We start from the raw sequence: 21,823 nt of genomic DNA on the forward strand, positions 1-21,823 counted from the left end.
ATTTATTTATTTGAGAGGTAGAGTTACAGACAGTGAGAGGGAGAGACAGAGAGAGAGGTCTTCCATCTTTCTGGTTCACTCCCCAGTGGCCACAACGTCTGGAGCTGCACTGATCCGAAGCCAGGAGCCAGGAGCTTCTTCCAGGTCTCCCATGCAGGTGCAGAGGCCAAGCACTTGGGCCATCTTCTACTGCTTTCCCAGGCCATAGCAGAGAGCTAGATTGGAAGAGCAGCAGCCGGGACTCGAACCAGCACTCATATGGGATGCTGGCACTGCTGGCCAGAGCATTAACCCATTGCGCCACAGCGCCAGCCCCTAAATAAATAAATCTTAATAAAACAGAGAGAGAATAATGAGAGACAAAGGTATAGAGGCATCATCAGCTTTATTATTAAATTCCATTTACCTTCTAAAAAAAACGATTACAAAAGAGGAATACTTCATTGCGTGTAATACTGTCTTTATGGGCGTACCGTGATCAGAAGGTGAGAGTAAAGCTCGTGAGTACACGTGAGAACAGGCGCGAGGGCAGGCCTCCTGCAGCCCGAGGCAGACGCAGGGAGAAGGGCAGGGGCGCACAGGGACGTCTCGGAGGGGCCAGGCACTCCTGGGCCACAGACGTGCTTCCAGGAGCTTAAAGGAGTGCACCTGCTGGATCCAGGAACCCAGCTCCTGCGCCGCTTCCCATCACACACAGGCCAGTGGCTGTCTTCAGCCAGCCTGGGTTTTCTTTTCTCTCCAGTTTGCACACAAACACTCCTACTCAAGACATCCACCCATCCACCTGCTCACCCACCCACTCCCTTGTCCATCCATCACTCATCCAGGCACCCGCCCATCCATCCACCCATCCATCCACCGTCTGTCTGGCCTGGTTGTCTCGTGCTCCTATCCAAGTCCCTTCCTCTGCAGGCCATCTCCATGAGCACCGAAGCCAGCCAGACTTCAGCAAGCCCAGGCCCCAGCTCTCCGGAAAGGGAGGCCGGCATTCGGCTCTGCCTGCGAGCTCCGGGGGCCTCCTGGGTCCCGCTCGGGTTTGGCTTCAAGGCCCTGTGGGTTGAGCTGAGAAGGGGACGGGAAAAGCGGTGGCATAGGAGGGGCTCTCAAAAAAGCGTGTGTGAAAATGCAAGGGACAGATGGGTTTATTTGGGCGAGCTAGAGGCCACTCCTTGTTTTGCTAAGATGCGCTTCCCGGGAACGCATGCCGGCTCCCTTGGAGGTACGGGCTTCAAACTTTTTTTTTGGCACCAAAATAAACCCATCTTCGAATTCCACTTTCCATGACCTTTCTGAAGGACATTCGTATCTGGTAGGGAGCGCACTCCCCAAGCACAAGGCACACGGGAAAGCCAGGAAGCCGTGAGAGAGACGGACGCTGTGGTTCCGCGGGCGACGCTGGCGCTGATGGAAACTTCTAGGGCCTCCCGCAGGCTCGGTTCCAGCCAGCTCCGCAAAGTCTCGAGGTTGTTGAAAAAGAAACAAAACAAGACAAAAAAATCCCAGCTGCCCTTGTTTGCTTTCTCGGCCTGTCTCTTTAAGTTTCCCCGGGAGTCCTCGGGGGTGCAGCCAAGTTTTAATGGAGCACACATGGCGTTTTTGGAGCTTGCCCTGTCCTGTGCCAACACACACATGCCCTGTTTTCTCTCCTTGGAGAGGGGCAGAGCTGGAGCGGCAGGGAGGAGGAGATGGGCCGGGCCGCGTTCCCCCAGCGCTGCGCCCCGGGACAGGCGGCCGCTTGGACCGCAGGATCCTTTTCATGTGTCCCCGGGTCTGGCGGATGGATTTTCGAGGAGAGGCGACAGCGGCCAGGGCTCCCGGCGAGGACGGGATGTATTTTTCCGGGTAGCATCCCGGTCCTCACCCGGTTACCACCAGGCCCGGGAGGCTGGGGGTTGGGGGTGGGGGTGTCCGGGAAGCCCTTGAACTTGAACGGGGGTGGGGGATGGGGGACAAGGGTGAGGCACCCTGGGGTGGGGTGGGGGAAGTGCACCCAACAGGATCATTCACCAATCAGCTGGGGGGCGGACAGGGGTGAGGGTAGATGGCGACTCAGCCCCCAGCAGTGACTCAAAAAAACCACGATTTTCCCCCTCTCTCCCTCCTCCGCCCATAACTGCCGGCGGATTGCGGGATCTTCAGAAAACCCACACCCCCCCTCCGCAGCCTTGGCCCCTGGCACACCAAGGGTTTCACTTGGGTCCGCGCGGTGGTGCCTTGGAAAATCCGCCTGGAGCCGGAGTCCTGGCGCTGTCAGAGGCCTTTGCCTTTGAGCCTTGGGCGTAGGGGGTGGCCAGGTTGGGGACGAGGCCCGGGCAGGCTCCCGACGGCCCCCCTGGCTACTCTTCCGCGGAGGACGACACGGGGCTCTCGTCATCCGACATCGGGGCGAACTGAAATGAGAAGTGGAGGCCTCTTGCTCGGGTCTCCTCGCGAGTCCCTGCAGGGTGTCCACCTGCCTGGCTGGCCCTGGGGTGAGGTGAGTGAGCAAGAGGACGCTGTCCGGAGGAGGAGGGGTGGGAGGGGAATGGAAGTGAGAGCTGGCGGATAGCAGGGCGGGCAGCCAATGGGACCTCAGAACAGGGTGGGGGAGGGGCAGGTGCTGGGGGTGACCCCCACCAAGACATCCTCACACCGCCGGGCCCCAGAGGTAACTCAGGGGAGGCCGGACAAGGGGCACTGCCCGCCCCAGCTGCCCCTCCCTGTCGGCTCTGAGACCTGGGCCAGGGGGATAGCCTCTCTCAGCCTCAGTTTCCCCGCCAGAGAAAGGGGATCAGGGCTGGCCGGCTGGCCTAGGAGGCTAAGCTTCCGCCTGCAGTGCTGGCATGCTGCACGGGCGCCGGTTCGAGTCCCGGCTGCTCCACTTCTGATCCAGCTCTCCACTATGGCCTGGGAAAGCAGTGGAAGATGGCCCAAGGGCTTGGGCCCCTGCATCCATGTGGGAGACCTGGAGGAAGCTCCTGGCTCTAGCTTGGCCCAGCCCTGGCTGTTGTGACTGTTTAGGGAGTGAACCAGCCGACGGGAGGTCTCTGGCTCTAACTTTGACTTCCAAATAAATACATCTTTTTTAAAAAAATCTTGGTTTTATGTAGTCAGCTACACCACCGCAGAAGACAGAGGGCTCAAGAAATCACGCCTGGGGGGGTGCTCACAGGCGGCCATCAGACTGGCAGTGACGGCCTCCTCCGTCGGACTTGCGTCCTGGGTGCTGTGCCCCTGTCTCCTCCCTCAAACTAGAGGGTCCTCTTCTCCAACGAGCACTGATTTGCCTCTGACCATGCGTCTGCTACCAGGGGTGATTATTATTATTTTTTTTAACAACACCCAGATTTCTGTGGCCAAGAATGAGAATGACCAGGAGGGACCCAGTTGGGAGACGTCTCAGGGTCTTTCACCACGCAAGCCCGCAGGCTCTGCTGGGCCTGGCCCCAGCCCTGCCCTCTGGTCCCATGCCTGCCTGTCCCTCCAATGCACCAAGCAAGCGCTTGCCTGGGGCCTTCGCCCGAGCTGCCCCTGCTGCGTCATGGCCGTGGGACCGCCCCCTGGCTTCCTCAACCCGCACCTCCTCCACCACTCAGCACCCCGCTGTCCCCTCGCGCAGCGCGTCTCTTCCTGGAAAGTCCACTAAAGCAGCAATTCTCTCTGAGCGCACCGGCCAAGGGCGGGCGCGCTGGGACGCCGGGCCGGACTTGGGATGCACCTGCTTTACGACCCTACCAGGGCGCCCACGCTCAGTAGTGTGTGTAGCTCAGACCTGGGTCTTTTTCTAGGCTTGGGGTGTGCGCACGACCCTCTCCAGCCACGGGGTGGGGGGTGGGGGCTCGGCCAGCGCCGCGGCGACGCGACCCCCACTCTACCGTGGGTGGTGCTGCTGGGCTGTGCCGCGTAGCCGACCAAGAGGATCCAGTGCGTTTTTAACTTAGGGTATTTTCCACTGACTGTGGGTTTATGGGGACGTCCCTCCTTTGTGAGTCAAGGATCGAAGCATTTGGAACCGGAAAGATCCAGGCTCTCACCGCCTCGCTCACTTCTTCATGGGGGCTCTTCATCAAGCCAGCCCTGGCCTCGCCCTTGTCCCACCCCAGCCCTCGGCCACGCCCCGCCCTCAGGCTGCCTCAGCCCCTGGCCTGGTCCTGCCCCTAGTCCAGCCCCCGCCCTCAGCCCCGCCCTCGACCCTGCCCAAGCCCCGCCCACAACAGCCCCGCCCCCGGCCCTGCCCAAGCCTCGCCCCATCCCCAGCCCTCGCCCCTGTCCTGCCCAAGCCCCACCCCATCCCAGTCCCCGCCCCCGGCCCTGCCCAAGCCCCGCCCCATCCCCAGTCCCTGGCTCTGCCCAAGCCCCGCCTACCCCAGCCCCGCCCCCGGCCCTGCCCAAGCCCCGCCTACCCCAGCCCCGCCCCCGGCCCTGCCCAAGCCCCACCCCATCCCCAGTCCCCGCCCCCGGCCCTGCCCAAGCCCCACCCCATCCCCAGTTCCGCCCCCGGCCCTGCCCAAGCCCCGCCCCATCCCCAGTCCCTGGCTCTGCCCAAGCCCTGCCCCATCCCAGTCCCCGCCCCCGGCCCTGCCCAAGCCCCGCCCCATCCCAGTCCCCGCCCCCGGCCCTGCCCAAGCCCCGCCCCATCCCCAGTCCCTGGCTCTGCTCAAGCCCCGCCCCATCCCAGTCCCCGCCCCCGGCCCTAGTCCCGCCCCGCCCCCTGCCCCCACACGCTCACCGAGCACTTGATGTTCATCCGCGAGTACAGCATGGACGCGATCTCGCTCTGCCCCGCGTCCAGGGCCACCATGAGAGCCGTGCTCCCATCCTGCAAGACCACCGCGGCTGTGACGCCGGCTCCCGCCCGGTGGCCGCCCGCCCGCCCGCCCGCCCCGCGCCGCACTCACGCGGTCGGCGAGCGAGATGTCGCAGCTGGGCACGGCCAGCAGCAGCCCCGCGATGTCCTTGTGGCCGTGCTCGCAGGCACACATGAGGGCCGTGGAGCCGTCATCGTCCTGGACATTGACGTCCGCCTCGCAGGCCAGCAGGGCTCGGACCACGTCCACGCGCCCGTGGCTGACCGCCAGCATCAGGGCCGTCTGCCCGGCCTGGGGAGGGCAAGGGACAGGGTCAGAGCCCACGCGGGCCCCACTCCAGCACCTTCCGTGGCGTCCATGCACGGTGAGGAGCCCCCTCTCACTGGCTCAAAAAAAATCAAACACCACCCCAGGCCCTTTGCACCTGCCAAGTCTCCTTCCACAGCAAGCTTTGCAGGGTCTAACTCACAGGTGCAAACGTGAGTGACCACTCGGGGCGGACATGTTGTGCAGCCGTTTAAATGCCACTCGGGACACGCACACCCCACACTGGAGTCACTGGGTGAGTCCCAGCTCTGACCCAGCTCCTGCTGGTGAGCACCCTGGGAAGGCAGCAGATGACGGCCCAAGTGCTTGGGTCCCTGCCACCCCGTGTGGGACACCCCGATGGAGCTCCTGGCTCCTGGCTTGGGGCTGGCCCAGCCCGGGCTGTTGTAGGCATTTGGGGAGTGAACCAGTGGATGGGAGATCTCTCTCTCTCTGTCTCTCTCTCTCGCTCTCTCTCTGCCTACCCAAATAAGTGAAACTCCCTCACTGCATTTTGGCTACTGTCAATCCATCCGCTCCTTGCTGTCCCATCGACCCTGGCTGCCCGCTCTTGCCCACACACCTGTCCCTGTCCCAGTCTCCCCGTCACCTCCAGTTTCCAGGCCACACGAAGGGGCATCTCAAACCAGGGATCAGGCCACGCCACAGCGCAGCCCCCAACCCCAGCCCTGGCGCTGCGGGACATGCTCAGGGCTTGGGGCTGGTTCCTGAGGGCAGCCCCCAGACCCCCAGGCACCGGCACTGTGGGATAATCCTACAGCACGCGCGACAGGCTCAGCTAGAGAGTGGGGTCCCCACCATGTCCTCTACACCCCAGTTCCCAGGAGAAGGTCCTGTGCCAGGAAGGGTGTTGGGTGTAGCGGTTAAGCTGCCACTCGGGGGGCCGGCACTGTGGCACCGTGGGTTAAGCCGCCACCTGTGATGCCGGCATCCCGTATGGGGGCCGGCTGAGTCCTGGCTGCTCCACTTCCGATCCAGCTCTCTGCTGTGGCCTGGGAAAGCAGTGGAAGATGGCCCAAGTGCTTGGGCCCCTGCACCTGCGTGGGAGACCCGGATGGAGCTCCTGGCTCCTGGCTGCAGCCTGGCCCAGCCCCAGCCATTGAGGCCATTTGGGGAGTGAACTAGGTGGAAGACCTCTATCACTCTGCCTTTCAAATAAATAAAAAAAGATTTTTTTTTTTAAAGATAAAGCGCCTGGGTTCAGGTCCTGGCTCTGCCCGCGATCCCAGCTCCCTGTGCCTGCACACCCGGGAGCCAGCAGGGAGGGCTCAGGCAGCCCCCCGCCACCCACGGGGGAGACCCGGATGCAGTCCCGCGCGCTCCTGGCTTTGGCCTGGCCCAGTCCTGACTGTTGTAGCCATCTGGACAGTGAAACAGGATGGCTGCTCTTTGCTTGTTTCTCTTGCCTCTCAAATAAATGCAAAACAAACAAACAAACAAAGCAGTGCTCTGGAAGTCACAGCCTGCATCCCTGAACTTGACCTTGAGCAACTGACACCCCCTCCCCAGGCCTGTAGGGTGCTGACTCCTGGCACCCCCAGGACCCCAGGGTCTGAAGGAGCAGCCCCCTGCCCCCCCATACCAGGCTGGTTCTGGCGTTGACAGAGCAGCCCCACCCCCGCCCCCCATACCTGGCTGGCCCCCCGTACCTGGCTGGCTCTGGCATTGATGGAGCAGCCCCCCCCCCCGCCTCCCCTGTACCTAGCTGCCCCCCCCCCACCCCCGTACCTGGCTGGCTCTGGCGTTCACGTCCCCGAGCCGGAAGAGCTGAAGGGCGGTCTCTATGTCATCCTGGCTCCTGAGGGTGGCCAGGGCGGTGAGCATGATGGGGCTGTAGCCGGCCCGGTTCTGCTTGTCCACCTGGCACACGCCTGAGTGTAGGGGAGGGGCGGGGGGTAAGGCGTGGACCAGCCCTTGGACGGGGCTGTGCCTCTGCCCTCAGACTAGAAACCTCATCTTACTCCACCCCCACAAGTGTCAGGGGTGACGCCTCTTCCATCAGTCTGGGCAGGGCCTCACTCCTCCCGGGTCTCAGATTAGGAGCGCATCTGCGCCCAGCCTCCACCTCCACTGGGTCACCCCATCACAGGAGGGCTCCTCACAGAGACACTGTGCCTCCTCCATCAGACTAGGCTCACTGAAATCCACATCACAGGCCGACAACAGGAGCTTGGTCTCTTCCGTAAATGAGCCGCGCACCTCGCAGACGGGCACGTCTCCCCCATCAGATTGGGAAGGCGGGCTTTCCCCTAATGCACTGGGAGGGGTCTCTGCCCTTAGACTGGGAGGGCGGGGCCTCCCCCATCAGGCTGGGAGTGAAATGAAACCTCTTCCATGAGACTGAGAGGGTGGAGTCTTCTCCATCAGACTGGAGGGTAGGTTCTCCCTTATCAGAATGGGAAGGCAAGGCCTCCTCCATCAGGCTGAGAGTGTAAGGCTTCCTCCATCAGGCTGGGAGGGCGGGGTCTCCCCCTCAGGTTGGGAGGGCGGGGCCTCCCCATCAGTCTGGGAGGGCGGGGTCTCCCATCAGGCTGGGAGGGTGGGGCCTCCCCATCAGTCTGGGAGGGCGGAGTCTCCCATCAGGCTGGGAGGGTGGGGCCTCCCCATCAGGCTGGGAAGGCGGGGTCTCCCCCATCAGGCTGGGAGTGCGAGGCCTCCCCCATCAGGCTGGGAGGGCGGGGTCTCCCCCATCAGGCTGGGAGGGCGGGGTCTCCCCATCAGGCTGGGAGGGCGGGGTCTCCCCCATCAGGCTGGGAGGGCGGGGTCTCCCCCTCAGGTTGGGAGGGCGGGGCCTCCCCCATCAGGCTGGGAGGGCGGGGCCTCCCCCATCAGGCTGGGAGGGTGGGGCCTCCCCCATCAGGCTGGGAGGGTGGGGCCTCCCCCATCAGGCTGGGAGGGCCATCAGGCTGGGAGGGTGGGGCCTCCCCCATCAGGCTGGGAGGGCGGGGTCTCCCATCAGGCTGGGAGGGCGGGGCCTCCCCATCAGCCTGGGAGGGCGGGGTCTCCCATCAGGCTGGGCGCTCACCGCTGTCTAGCAGCTGCCGCACCACGGGGAAGTTGGCGTGGGACACGGAGTAGTGCAGCGCCGTGTTGCCGTTGCTGTCGGCGATGTTGACCACGTAGTCCAGCAGGCGCGCCGACATGGCCCGGAAGGTGACCAGGTGGCGCCGCACCAGCTCGGGGTGGGCGTCGCTGCGGCATGCCAGGCGCAGCCACTCCTGCAGCACCGTGGTGTAGGCCACCTTCTGCACGCGGGGGCGGGGGGGGCGGGGCGTGAGGACGTGCAGATGCCCCCCAAGGAAGTGTGGGCGGTCTCGCGCCAGCAAGACCCTCGCGGGCACGAGCAGACGCTGCGGGCCCGGCCGGCTCTGGGGAGAGACTGCACGGCCATCCTGGACGCAAACCTCGAGGCCAGGGGCAGGTGCACCCGGGGAGAGCTGGACAGCCCTGCCTGGAGCCTGCGGGGCCGACAGGAGCCCACGGCCTGTCCCGGAGCCCTCCCTGCCTCCCCAGCCCCCACTCCAAGGCCCAGACGTGAGCCCCGCCCGCTCCCCAGGCGCCCCCCCCCCCCATACCAGCTCCCGCTCGGTGAGGGCGCTGGGGTTGTCCAGGTACTTCTCCAGAGCCAAGCAGGCGGAGATGAGGTCGGGGCTGAGCTCCATCCTGTAGGGGCACGGGGTGGGGGGGACCTCAGGCACACCCCAGCCAGGGCCCTCACACTCAGCCGCAGCCTCTGGGTGGGGGTGGGAGGCACCTGAACCGTCCCATCGGGGCCCAGGTCCCCGAGGCCACTCTTCCAGAACCGCCCCAAGAGAAAGCCCCATGCCCAGTATTGGAGGGCCTGGGTTCGAATCCAGTGCCAGCTCCCTGCGAGTGTGAATTCTGGGAGGCGGCAGTGAGTGATGACTGAGGTCCTAGGGCCCCTGCCACCCATGTGGGAGACTCAGGTGGGGTTCCAGGCTCCTGGCTTCAGATCGGCGCAGCTCCAGCCATTGTGGCCATGTGGGGAGTGAACCAGTGGATGGAAGACCTCTCTCTCTGTTTCTCCCTCTCTCTGTCTGTAACTCTACCTCTCAAATAAATAAGGCTGGCGCCACGGCTCAATAGGCTAATCCTCCGCCTAGCGGCGCCAGCACACCAGGTTCTAGTCCCGGTCGGGGCACCGGATTCTGTCCCGGTTGCCCCTCTTCCAGGCCAGCTCTCTGCTGTGGCCAGGGAGTGCAGTGGAGGATGGCCCAAGTGCTTGGGCCCTGCACCCCATGGGAGACCAGGAGAAGCACCTGGCTCCTGGCTTCGGATCAGCGCAGTGCGCCGGCCGCGGTGGCCATTGGAGGGTGAACCAATGGCAAAGGAAGACCTTTCTCTCTCTCTCTCTCACTGTCCACTCTGCCTGTCAAAAATTAAAAAAAAAAACAAAACAAAAAAAACAAATAAATAAATCTTCAAAAAAAACAAAAAAACACAACTCCAACCTGCTACACTTGTTTGCTAATTCAGACTACAGTGTGCATGACTGATGGGAGGTAGGGCCAGAGACAGACGGCACCCACCCCAGCCCCGTCTGAATCCCTCCCACCCCCAAAACTGACCGGATCTCCTCCTCCGCACCAGGTCCCGAGGCCCCCTCAGCCGTGGGCACATGCTGAGACTCCCGGGACAGCTGGCACTCCTGTCGGCTGCCCTTGGCGCCCGCTGCCCCCCGTGGGCCGGAGCTGGGGGGCTTCAGCCACGCTGGGAACCGCCTCCTCCGGCCCCGGGGTCTCGTTCTCTGTGCTCTCATTGTCGGAGAAGTTCTCTGCGGTGCTGGAGTCCTCGGAGGACGACTCGTACCTGGGGAGGGAGCAGGGGCATGGCAGGGGCGGGGCTCGGCCCCTTGTCCTGCCTGGGCCTTAGCTCTCCCACTAACGGCGAGGGTGCGAGGGCGGCTCTGACCTCACCAGAGCTCCAGGCATACAGCAGGCGCCCAATAAGCACTAGCTGTGACTGTGATCGGGCGGGGAAGGGGCACCTCCTGTGGGGGCCGAGGGCGGCGGGGACAGATCAGACCCCCACTCCACAGGGCCCCCTTGGGCTCCTCACGGCCTCTGCACAGTTTCTGGGCTTGCCATTCAAGGCCCCACCCCGACCTCGGCTCCCTGCACCTCCCGCTGAGTGAGGCTGCACCCCACTGGCCCCCTGCCAGGTGAGCTCTCTCTATTCTTCACCTGGCGGCCCCCTCCTCCTCCGGCCCCCTCCTCCTGGGGCTCCCCTGGGGCCGGCAGTGCCTCCCCGAGGCCCCAGGTCCCCTGGAGCCCGTGCATCCCCCACGGCTGCTCCAGCCTCGCCCCACTGGTCCAGGAGCTCCGTCAGGTGAGAGGGGCTGCCCAGGGCAGACCCACAGCTCACTCAGCCCCATGCCTCAGCTTCCCCATCTCTCCAGGGGCTTAGGCCGAGCACGTGACAGGCTCCGCACTCGGGGAGAGGGCTCTTACCCGCCGTTGACGCCCACAAACTGGAGGCTCCTGCGCTGGGCGGCTGGCTCTGTGGGTTCCTCCTTCCGTTTCATGATGGAACGCACGCCCGCCTGGGGCCCGCCTAGGGGGCAGGGGTGACAGTGAGGGGCCCGCCGGCCAGACCTCACTCACCCTGGCCCTCCCAGTGGCCGCCACCACCACTTACCCACAGCCCCGGCTTCCTCTGACCCCCGAGTGGCCGCATGCCTGGTGGGCTCCCTGTTGGCGGCATCCTGGGAGGGAACATGGCTTGCATCCTTCTCGGGCTGTGCCAGGGAGGCCGCTGTAGATGCAGGGGGTGATGGCGATGACTCTGCAGGGGCCTGGGGTAGACCTGTGGGGACCGGAAGTGAGGCGTCCACCATGGCTCACAACAGCGTGTGTGGCACAGCGGTCAAGTGGCCGTGGGGGATGCCCAAAGCCTGCATCGAAGCGCCTGGCGTGAGTCCCCACTCTGCTTCCAACCCAGCTCCCTGCTTGGCACCTGGGAGGTAGCAGGTGGTGGCCCATGTGGGAGACCCGGATGGAGCTCTGGCTCCTGGCTCCAGCCTGGCTCCAGCTCTGGAGCTGGATTGGAAGTGGAGTAGCCAAGATTCGAACCAGCGCCATATGGGATGCTGGGGTTGCAGGCTGCCACTCAACCCCCTTTGCCACAATGCCAACTCCATTTAATTTTTAAAAAAAATTTATTTATTTATGTATTTGAAAGTCAGAGTTACAGAGAGAGAGAGAGAGAGAGAGAGAGAGAGAGAGGTGTCTTCCATCTGTTGGTTCACTCCCAGTTAGCTGTAATGGCCGGAGCTGGGCCAATCCAAAGCCAGGAGCCAGGAGCTTCTTCCAGGTCTCCCACGCGGGTGCAGGGGCCCAAGCACTTGGGCCATCTCCCACTGCTTTTCCAGGACATAGCAGAGAGCTGGATGGGAAGTGGAGCAGCCGGGAGTTGAACCGGCGCCCATATGGGATGCTGATGCTTCAGGCCGGGGCGTTAACCTGCTGTGCCACAGCGCCAGCCCCCATTTTTTTTTTTTTTTTTTTAAACCGCAGCAATCAATTCACATTGCACCAACACACGCACTTCAGGGCCGTGGGCAGTGTGGCGGGAGCAGACGGGCTTCCATAATCTCAGCACTCAGGCTCCTGTCTAAACCCTGGAGGGAGCCAGGACGGAGGGCGAGGAACCGAGCTGGACACAAACGGACAAACGCACCAGGGGCAGGCGTGTGGGGCAGTGAGCCAGCCGACGCCCGGGACGCACGCAACGCACACAGCCCACGTCGGAGTGCCTGGTTCACAGTCCTGGCTCCTCCACACCTCCAATCCAGCTCCCTGCTTGTGCACCATGAAGGCAACAGGTGACGGGCCGAGTACGTGGCCCCTACCGCCCACAGGGGAGACCCAGATGGAGCTCCTGGCTCCTGGCTGCAGCCTGCCCCAGCCCTGGCTCTCATGAGTATTTTGAGAACAAACGAGCAGACAGGAGAGCCCTTTCTCTGTTTGCCTGAATCTCCGACCCCCAGCCTTTCAAAAAAAAAAAAAGGAAAATAAATGAAAATAAATAAAAGTTTCAGAATGTATGAGTCCACTTATCTGATGTTCCTAGAGTTATCAGAGCGCTTGAGACAGGAAATAGAATTGGGGGTGCGGGGGCTGGAGAGGGAGGGTCTCATGGGGACAAGGTGCAGTGTGGGAAGAGAAAGTTCTGGAGATCAATGGTGGTGACTTCACACACACTTCTGCGTGATTAACACGGTGGATTTCATGCTACGCATATTTTATCACATTTTTTTTGGACAGGCAGAGTTAAACAGTGAGAGAGAGAGAGAGAGACAGAAAGGTCTTCCTTCCATTGGTTCACCCCCAAATGGCCACTACAGCCGGCGCTGCACCAATCTGAAGCCAGGAGCCAGGCGCTTCCTCCTGGTCTCCCATGCGGGTGCAGGGCCCAAGGACTTGGGCCATCCTCCACTGCCTTCCCGGGCCATAGCAGAGAGCTGGCCTGGAAGAGGAGCAACCAGGACTAGAACCTGGGGTGCCGGCACCGCAGGCGGAGGATTAGCCTAGTGAGCTGCGGTGCCGGCCCACAATTTTTTTTTAACCACAACTTTTTAAATAGCAGGGGGAAACCAAATAAACCCAGCACAGCATCGGGGTGCTAGTCACCCCCCAGAAGCAAAGCCAATGCTGCTTCCCAAAGCCCAGGGGGGCTCCTCACAGCCTGAGTGGGTCGAGGTTGAGCAGAGATGCCAGGAGACCACAGCACACAACAACCCCACAGGTGACATGTGCGATGCTTCCCGCTCATCTCCCCGGGGAACCAGGTGCTCTGGTACCAAAAGCTACAGGGGAGGCACCAAAACACACAGCCAGCTCAGGGGGTGCCATGGCAGAGAAACAGAGCTGGGGAAGCAGAGTGACAACACCGGGGACACCCCAAAGCCGTGAGAAGACAGCGAGGCACTCTGCAGGATCCGCGGCCACTCCAGTCCCTTCTGGGTAATGGAGCGGCAGGTGCACATGACCAACACACAGTCCCTAGTGCTTCCGCCAGAGAGGTAGCCAGCCAGCCAGCAAGCTCCCCTCCATTGGTTCACCCTGTGAATATATCCAGGGAGCTCCATCTGGGGCTCCCACCTGGGTAACACACACCCAAGCACTTGGGCCATCGCCTGCTGCTTCCCAAGGAGCTGGATGAGAAGTGGAGCAGCCAGGGCTGGAACCAGTGATCCGATACCCAACACCAGCCCCCACTCTGGAAGCTTTAAACCGCCTCTAGGTTACATTGTGTACCTTACACCCAGATACTATGTAAATAACTATTATACTATGTTACACTGGAAAGTAACAAAGTCTCAAGGGCCAGCGCTGTGGTGTAGCTGGTAAAGCCGCTGCCTGCAGTGCCAGCATCCCCTATGGGCGCCGGTTCGAGTCCCAGCTGCTCCACTTCCCATCCAGCTCTCTGCTGTGGCCTGGGAAAGCAGTGGAAGATGGCGCAAGTGCTTGAGCCCCTGCACCCACACGGGAGACCCGGATGGAGCTCCTGGCTCCTGGCTTTGGTCTGGTCCAGCCCCAGCTGCTGGGAGTGAATCAACAGGTGGGAAATCTCTCTCTCTCTCTTATCTTCTAGGCCAAGAGTCATCAAGCTTTCAGAAAAGGCTCAGGCGGTCCACACTGGGGGGGACAGGGTCCTGAGGGCTCCGTCCCAGCTGCTCAAGTGTGGAGGCCACACGCAGGTGGCCCGGGTGCACTGTGGAAGAAAGGCCCAGCTGTGTCACAGCGCACTTCAATGCCACACAGCTTCGCTCATATCCTACGGATTCTTTTCAAAGTGCGCAACTGCTTAAAAGCGCCCGGCCTGCGTTTGGCCTGCGAGGCGGAGTCTGGTCACCACTCGCAGTTCTGGAACACGTCAGGGACGTTGGAAAAATGCGCTGAGGCTACGGACAGCTGACGGGAGAGGGCTCGTGCTAAAGGTGCATGGACAGGGGGTGTCAGGACCCTGGGGCCAGCGCTGTGGTGCAGCGGGTTAAAGCCCCAGCCTGCGGCGCCTGCACCCCACATGGGCACCGGTTCGAGTCCCGGCTGCTCCACTTCCCATCCAGCTCTCTGCTATGGCCTGGGAAAGCAGTAGAAGATGGCCCAAGTGCTTGGGCCCCTGCACCCACGTGGGAGGCCCGGATGGAGCTCCTGGCTCCTGGCTGCAGCCTGGCCCAGCCCTGGCTGTTGCGGCCATTTGGGGAGGAACCGGCAGATGGAAAACCTCTCTCTCTGTCACATCACCTTGCAAATAAATCAAAGTTAGGGGACCAAACACAGGAGCAGCGGCAAACGTGGTCTGATCGCAGACAGCAGCGTGGTGAGTTCGGAAACAGCGGGCGGAGAGGAGAAACCAGGAAGCAGAGAGCAAACCCTGGATTTCCGAGGCCCAGCGCCATTTAAGGAAATTCAACACACACACAGGGTGGTTCTCAAGGACGCCCAACAGCAAAGACGCCGCTGGAAGGTGGATGCCAGGGACAACGGTACGAGGGGGGCGGGGGCCGGGAAGGCACAGAGCACAGACCCGGGTCGGAGGGCAGGTGAGCAACTCTTTCAATGTATTTATTTGAGAGCTGGGAAGAGTCAGAGATGGCTCCCATCTGCCGGCTGATGCCTCCAATGTCCACCACAGCCCGGTTCTGGGAACCCCGTTTGGGTCTCCCACGCGGGCAGCAGGGACCCAAGCACCTGCCGCCTCCCAAGGTGCGCGTGAGCAGGGAGCCGGGACTGGGACGCAGGCGTCCCAGGCAGCGGCTGCACCGCGGCCCCAAAGGACAGAGCCCCAATCAAGCATGACCGCAGCAGTGTCTCTGAGCCGCCAGACGGCAAAACCAGGCTCCCGGATCATCCAAACAACCTATGCGGGTCCCAGGCCAGCTCTCCGCCGGCGCCTTTGTTCCCTCCCCCATTCCCGCCCCGTGCAAAAAAAAAAAAAAAAAATCCAAAAATTCAGAAGCAGCCACACCCGGGTGGCTGAGGGTTGGGGTGGGGTGGGGTGGCGGTTGATTGTGCTCTAGATGTTTCTGTACTTTCCAAACCTTCTGGGAATTGTTTTTGTGTGACTGCGTCTGGATCCGGAGCAGAGGGAGTTTCAGAGTTGGGAGAGACCCCTCGGGGGCGTGTCCTGGGCTGACCCCCTCTGCCCGCTGCGGTGGAGTGGGGGGGACGTGCTGGGGTCTCCAGGCCTTCCTAGACTGGGGACGCCGTCTCCCGACCTCCCTGCAGTGGGTGAATTCCTGCCCTGCTTAAAACAAATGAAAAACAGGGGCCGCTGCTGTGGCGTAGGCACCGGTTGGGGTCCCGGCTGCTCCACTTCCCATCCAGCTCTCTGCTGTGGCCTGGGAAGGCAGTGGAAGATGGCCCAGGTCCTTGGGCCCCTGCACCTGCGTGGGAGACCCGGATGGAGCTCCCGGCTTCAGATCAGCGCAGCTCCGGCCATTGCAGCCATTTGGGGAGTGAACCAGCGGATGGAAGACCTCTCTCTCTGCCTCTCTGTAACTCTGCCCTTTTTTTTTTTTTTCTTTGACAGGCAGAGTGGACAGTGAGAGAGAGAGACAGAGAGAAAGGTCTTCCTTTGCCATTGGTTCACCCTTCAATGGCCGCCGCGGTAGGTGTGCTGCGGCCGGCGCACCGCGCTGATCCGATGGCAGGAGCCAGGTGCTTCTCCTGGTCTCCCATGGGGTGCAGGGCCCAAGCACTTGGGCCATCCTCCACTGCACTCCCTGGCCACAGCAGAGAGCTGGCCTGGAAGAGGGGCAACCGGGACAGGATCGGTGCCCCGACCGGGACTAGAACCCAGTGTGCTGGCGCCGCAATGCGGAGGATTAGCCTATTGAGCCGCGGCCCGGGCCTAACTCTGCCTTTCAAATAAAACAAATCTTTAAAAACAAATGGCCAAGAGGTGGGGCTCGCCCCCCGCCTCGCCCTCGCATGGCTGCCTCCTCTTTCTCCTCCAGGGAGCCCTCCTTGGTTTAGTCACTGAGCTGACTGCCCCATGAGAACAGCGCTGATCAGCATCACCAAGGTCACAGCTCCTTATCAGCGCGCTGCCCCTGGGCTCATCACGTGCCTGAGCGGCCACGAGCCCTCCCGCACCGCAGGGCCTCTGCCCGCTCTAAGCCCAGCAGCTCTCTGTCCCTGGGCCATTTCTTCTTCTCCTTCCATTCCCTATTTGGTCCCAGGCAGCCCCTGGGAGACAGGCGACGCCTCCCGCGTGCTGGGTGCCACACTGAACACCTGCCACGCATTGGCGACCCCCTGTGTCTATCTGGCTCCCTGCTGTGTCCCCCGGGGTCTAGAACCGTCCAGTGCACGGCAGGCGCCTTGGGAAATGCCTGCTGAGCGAGACAGCGCCACGCAGAATGGAGGAGCGCACTCCGCTTCTGTCCAGGCAAGGCAGGGGCTACAGCAAGAGGGGCTGCAGTGAGACACGAGGGAGGACTTCCAGGGGCTGGCAGCTCGCGGAGGGAGAGGCCACGGCCATGACTGTGTGTCCTGTGGGCCAGGAGGCTTCGCGGCTGCCCCGGGAGGCACGTCTGGAATGGATGCAACCTCACAGAGATTCCAAGGCCAGGCTGGGCTGGGCCGGGCCAGGCGGGGCGTCTGGCTGGGGGCCAAAGCCACAGAGCCGGGCGTCTGGGACGGACCCACAGCACGGGGCTGGTGCCAGAGCTGGCCAGGAACAACACCGGGCGGCGAGGAAACAGCTCGGGGGGCGCTGGCCTCGGCCGTGGGAGGCTGGGATGCCAACCCGGTTCTGACTCGGAGCCCTGCCCCAGGCCCAGCCCAAGCCAACCTGGGTTTGCTCCCGGGCCGGAGGGACTCGGGACAAGTCACTCCTCGCTCCGAGCTGGGCTCCCTGGGTGGAAACAACCAACAGGAACAGCCACAAGCAATGCTTGAGCACTTTCTGTATGCGTCAGTGCACACGGGCTGCAGAGGGGCAGGAGGTCGTGACGCGGAGGCCCAGAGAGGGGGCAGTGCCACACAGCACGAGGGGGGCTCCCCGGCCGGGGCTCGGGAGGAGCAGCTGTCGCCCTGCGCGTGATTCATGCGGGCGGCGTCCCCGCGGGCCTGGGGTGGTGGTGGCACAGCTGACGGCGTGCACAGCCAGCACCCCCTTCCTGCTGCAGGCTCAGCACTTCCGCAGGGGGCTACCCCCGCCCGCCCCCCCCCCCCAGGCCACATGGCTTGGGTGGGGCTCCTCTACCACACAGGAGCCAGCCAATGCCAAGCCTTGGACTTTTCACAACGTTCTTTGCCCCACAGGACTCCTTTCCCCGCCAAGTGAGACGGACAGATGCCTGGGGCATCTGGGACAGCCAGCCAGAGATTCCCGATGGCGGCCGCACACCTGGATCCAGCTATGCCTGAAGCTGTCTTAAGTTATCTAAACACCCTATTTCCCTCCCACAGCTCACAGCAACCTGAGACCGATTCCTGCCACTCACTCGACAAGACAGTAAAGATTTGCGCCCAGCAGACTTGGGGAAGCCCCTCCAAACATCTTGGGCTACCGCAAACACCCTACTTTTCTGCCTAAGACTAGGGACAAAATTCTCCCCGTTTTGTAGGACACACAAAGGCGCTGAGATGGAGCCGGGGGAAGACAGCGAGGCCTCCCGCCTCCCCCCAGCATCCTCCAGGGCCCGGGGTCGCAGGCCTACCTGTGGCCCTGTTGGAGCTCCGCTCCGTGATGCTGATCTTTTTCACGGCGTGGACGTTGCCAGTGGACGCGGTGGGCGCCGGGCACATGGCCTCCACCACCTCGTGGCTGTGGAACACGGCGGGGCCCTCGGCCGCCCCGGCCGTGGCCAGCGCCCGCAGCCCGGCCCCGTAGGGCTCCAGACTCTGGGCCCGCTGCGCGGGGGCCCCCGCGGCTGTGCTGGCCGCCACCTCCACCTCTCGCGGCCCCTCCACCACCCGCACGGTGTCCACGCGGACCGGGCTGTCAGGCGGCGGCCAGGCCTGGGGCTGGGGCTGGGCCTCCGCCTGCCGAGCCTGGGCCGCCTGCAGCTCCTGGAGCGCCTTCTTGAGCTGGGTTTCCAGCACGGCGACCTTGGCCGCCAGCGCCGCCTCCCCGTCGGGCACGCCCAGGTCCCGCTCCCGCACCCAGGTGCCCACGCTCCGGGTCTCCAGCGCCGCCGGGTCATCGGGGGTGTCGGGGAGGTCGAGGCAGAGCTCCCCGCGGGCCCGGGGCCCCGCGGGGTGGCCCAGGAACTTCTGGCTCTTGAGCTGCACCGAGAGCTGCCGCTTCTCCTCCTGCAGTACCGACAGCTTCACCTGCAGCACCGGGATCAGTTTCACCTGCTCCTCCAGCTGCCGCAGCTTGCGCAGCGCCCCTGCCATCTGCTCGCGCACGTGCGCCAGGTGCCCGGCGCTGGGCGCCACCGGCGTGGACAGGCCCGAGCTCCGCGGCGTCGGGGGCAGCAGTCCCACGCCCACCAGGGAGCTGGTGGAGCCCGCGGCGCTGGGGGTCAGGGAGCCCAGGCCGGTGGGTGTGGCCGCCTGGTCCTCCAGCCGGCGCCGGGCATCCAGCAGCGTGCGCTCCACGCGCGGGTTGAAGCCGGCGCGGGCCTCCAGGGCGCCGTACTGCGGGTAGAAGCCGCGGCCGCAGTAGGAGTAGGCCGAGTGGCGGCTGTCGCCGCTGGCGTTGGAGCACAGCGACTCGGTGGACGTCCACCACGAGCCAGGCCCGCGGGGCAGGGAGCCCAGGCGCGGGCGGCGCTGCACGGCCACGCGCCGCAGCGTGTGGCCCTTCTCGATGTCGTCCACGTATTTGAGGAAGTCCAGGTCCAGCCGGTAGCCGTAGGGCGTCTCCACCGAGTAGGGCGGGTCGGGCTCCTTGGGGGGGAAGGCGGGCGGGGAGGCCGGGCCGGGGGTCCCTGGGGGTGGGGGAGAAAGGCCGGGGGCTCTGAGTGCGGCAGCAGATGCGGGGTGGGGGCAAGGCTCGGCCTACAGCCTGGTTTCCTGCAGCCCAGGGCTGGTGGCGCACTCTCCCCATTGTACGGACAAGAGACCCGAGGCTCTCTGCACATTCGGCTCTGGCTCCAGTCTCCGGTCCCCAAGCAGTGGCTGGGCCTCCCTTTGGAGTCTCAGAACTGCCCCAGGACGGAGCCCTCTCTGCCCCCCACCCCCGACCACCCCCTTCCTCCCCCAGCCCCTCCCGGGGACCCCTGACCTGGGAAGGGGGCTGGCGCGTGCAGGACCTGGGCCATCCTCAGGTGCTCAGCTGTCACGAGCGCAACCACGAGTCAGACTGCCTGCAGCACCGGCCGAGGTGTTCCTGGCGGTGGGGGGAGGGGCAGGTGCGTGCACTGGAGACCCGAGTCAGGAGGAGCCTGCGGCTGTCCAGCCCCCCCGCCCCCCAGGTCCCGGACCCTCTCTCAGGCGCGCACACACACCCCTGCCTGGCTGCGCAGGGGCCGGGAACAAAGAACGTGCACTTCGCCGTCTCACTTGCACATCTGTCCAGCCTCTGGACAAGCTCCAGCTGTTCCACACAGCCCTGCCCCCACTCGGCCCCCCGGGCTGGGGAGGGCCCAGGCCCGACAGGCCACGCCCTTCCTGCACCCCCTCCCCTGAGCCCAGGCCCGGAGGTGGCCACAGGGAAAGGCAGGGGCCGAGCCGGAGGGCAGGCGGGGAGTAGGGGTGACGAGAGGGGTGCTATCTTTGTTCGAGACCCAGAGCAGACAGAAGCAGGGGACAGAGACACGGAGCATGGGGTGGGGCCCCCCTAAGTGACCTCAAAGCACGGAGCCCCGGGGAGGCCAGGCCTGGGGGAGCAGGAGAGAAAGTTGGGGAGGGGAGGCGACCAGGAGGGAAGCCTTGCCCCTTTATGGAAACAATTTTCTCTAAAAATAAACAGTTTCACTGCCGGGCTACACAGAACTTCCTGTCCCCCCCAGGACGCGTCCGGGCTTGGGGCGCAGCCGGGATGGAGGGCTGGGGCGGAGGCCGGGGAATCATGGGGGCAGCAGAAGGGACAATCGCGCCCTCTCACCAAGCCCCTGCAGTCCTGGAGGCTGGCCAGGCTCTCCCGGGCCCACACCCCGCCTCGCCCCGCCCGCCCCGTCCTCTGGGACTTCAGCCGCCACCCCACGGCCTCGGAGGGCTCCGCAGGCCAGTGCTACCTGGGAGGATGGGCCAGGCGGGGCACCTGCTGGGCATGAAGGCGGGGCCGGGGCTCCAGGGGCGGCTGAACTTGTCCTTGGTCTGGTCTCGCGTCCGGTCTTGCTTCTCGGCTTCCTTAGTCTCTCTCTGCGTCTCCGTCTCTCCACGCCTCTGTCTCTCTCTGTGTCTCCGTCTCTCCACGCCTGTCTCTCTCTGCGTCTCTCCCTCTCTCCACGTCTCTATCCCCGCTGCTCTCTCTCTCTCTCAACACCTGGAACACAGGGTCACCGACAGCAGGAAATTTGGTTCTTCCATTTGCCTGGAGGGTCACCCCTGCAGGACAGGAAGTTAACCAAAATACTTGCTGGGGACCTAAGGGGGTGGAGGGAGGGCTGGGACAGGTCGCCGTGGGGGGTGGAGCGGGGCACACGGTCACTTAAAAACTCTAGTGACACAGCAGCTCTTGTCTGGAGAGGCCGGGGTGGGGAGTTTTCACCCCAGTTTCACAGACTGGGGTGAATGATTTCTAAAAAGTCACGGGTGGGTGGGGGGGTGGCTTGGCAGGGCCTGGACTTGAACCTAGGACTGGCAGATCCCTCCATGCCCAGGAAGCCACCATCTCCAAACTGGACACCCCATACCCATTTTGCAGATGCGGCCACTGAGGTCTGAGGGTCCCCAGCCATCCCACCGCCCTGCACGCCGACTGATGGCTCCGGGTTGCAGGAAGGAGAAGGCAAGACATGGAGGGGGAGGGGTCGTGGGTGCCTGTGGCCCCTGTCTCTCGCTGTCGGACCCCTGGGGCCAGGGAAGGGAGCCCCCCAAAGTCGCCCCCAACTCGTCGACCTGTACAGCTCTGGGGTCTGCCCGCCCGAAAGTCGGGAGGAGAGCCCCGCCCCGTGCGGGGAGGGGGCGGGGCCTGCGGGGTCCCGGGCTAATGGCAAACAGCTGCGGCTCCCCACGCCGGCCCAGCCCGGCCGGACGCCCTGCCGCCTTCCCGCCGCCCGGGGCCTGGCCGCGCGGGAGGGCGAGGGGGCCCGGGGCAGGGGCGAGGAGGCGAGGGAGAGCGGGGCGGCGGCGCTGGGGGCCGGGGGCCGGGGGGATGGGCGAGCAGCGAGGCGGGACGGGTCAGGGTGGGGAGGGGGCGCTCCAAGTCCGCACCGTTCGGGCGCAGTCGGCGGAGTTGGAGCAGCGGCTCGCGGACGTCAGCGAGGTCCCGGCCCGGGGTGGAAAGCAGGTAGGAGGGGGACGGGGGGGGGCCGCCACGATGGCACCCCGAACCTGACTCGAACCGCGCCCCAGCCCCGGGTCCTACCCGCCGGGCGCCCTCCGGCCGCCGCCGTCCCCGCGTCCCGCCGCCCGTGCGTCCTCCGCGCGCCGCCGCCCGACCGCCGGCCCTCGGCGGCCGGCCCCGCCCCGCCGAGGCCACGCCCCCGGCTGGCCCCGCCCCTCCACCGGGCACGCCCCTCCCGCCGCCGCGCTGTCCCCTCCGCCCGCGGTGGGGGCGGGGAATGCGGCGCCGCCGGAGGACCGGAGCTCACCTGGACGGCAGGTGCGTGCGCGCGCCAG

At 64.3% G+C, this 21,823-nt stretch overlaps 1 protein-coding gene across 1 annotated transcript; it reads right to left on the reverse strand.

The window, feature by feature from the left end:
• Positions 1-443: 443 nt before the first annotated feature.
• On the reverse strand, positions 444-21,532 carry KANK2 (KN motif and ankyrin repeat domains 2). Its single transcript, XM_062179206.1, is given in 14 exon segments — positions 444-2,390; positions 4,709-4,798; positions 4,878-5,078; positions 6,843-6,985; positions 8,140-8,359; positions 8,690-8,777; positions 9,704-9,813; positions 9,815-9,944; positions 10,586-10,688; positions 10,773-10,940; positions 17,809-19,026; positions 19,323-19,427; positions 20,275-20,525; positions 21,416-21,532. Coding segments are annotated over 12 exon segments (2,562 nt in total). The 5' UTR covers positions 19,360-19,427; positions 20,275-20,525; positions 21,416-21,532; the 3' UTR covers positions 444-2,336.
• Positions 21,533-21,823: the final 291 nt, after the last annotated feature.

This window comes from Lepus europaeus, chromosome 20, assembly GCF_033115175.1.
Source record: "Lepus europaeus isolate LE1 chromosome 20, mLepTim1.pri, whole genome shotgun sequence".
In the NCBI taxonomy this organism is placed as follows: Eukaryota; Metazoa; Chordata; class Mammalia; order Lagomorpha; family Leporidae; genus Lepus; species Lepus europaeus.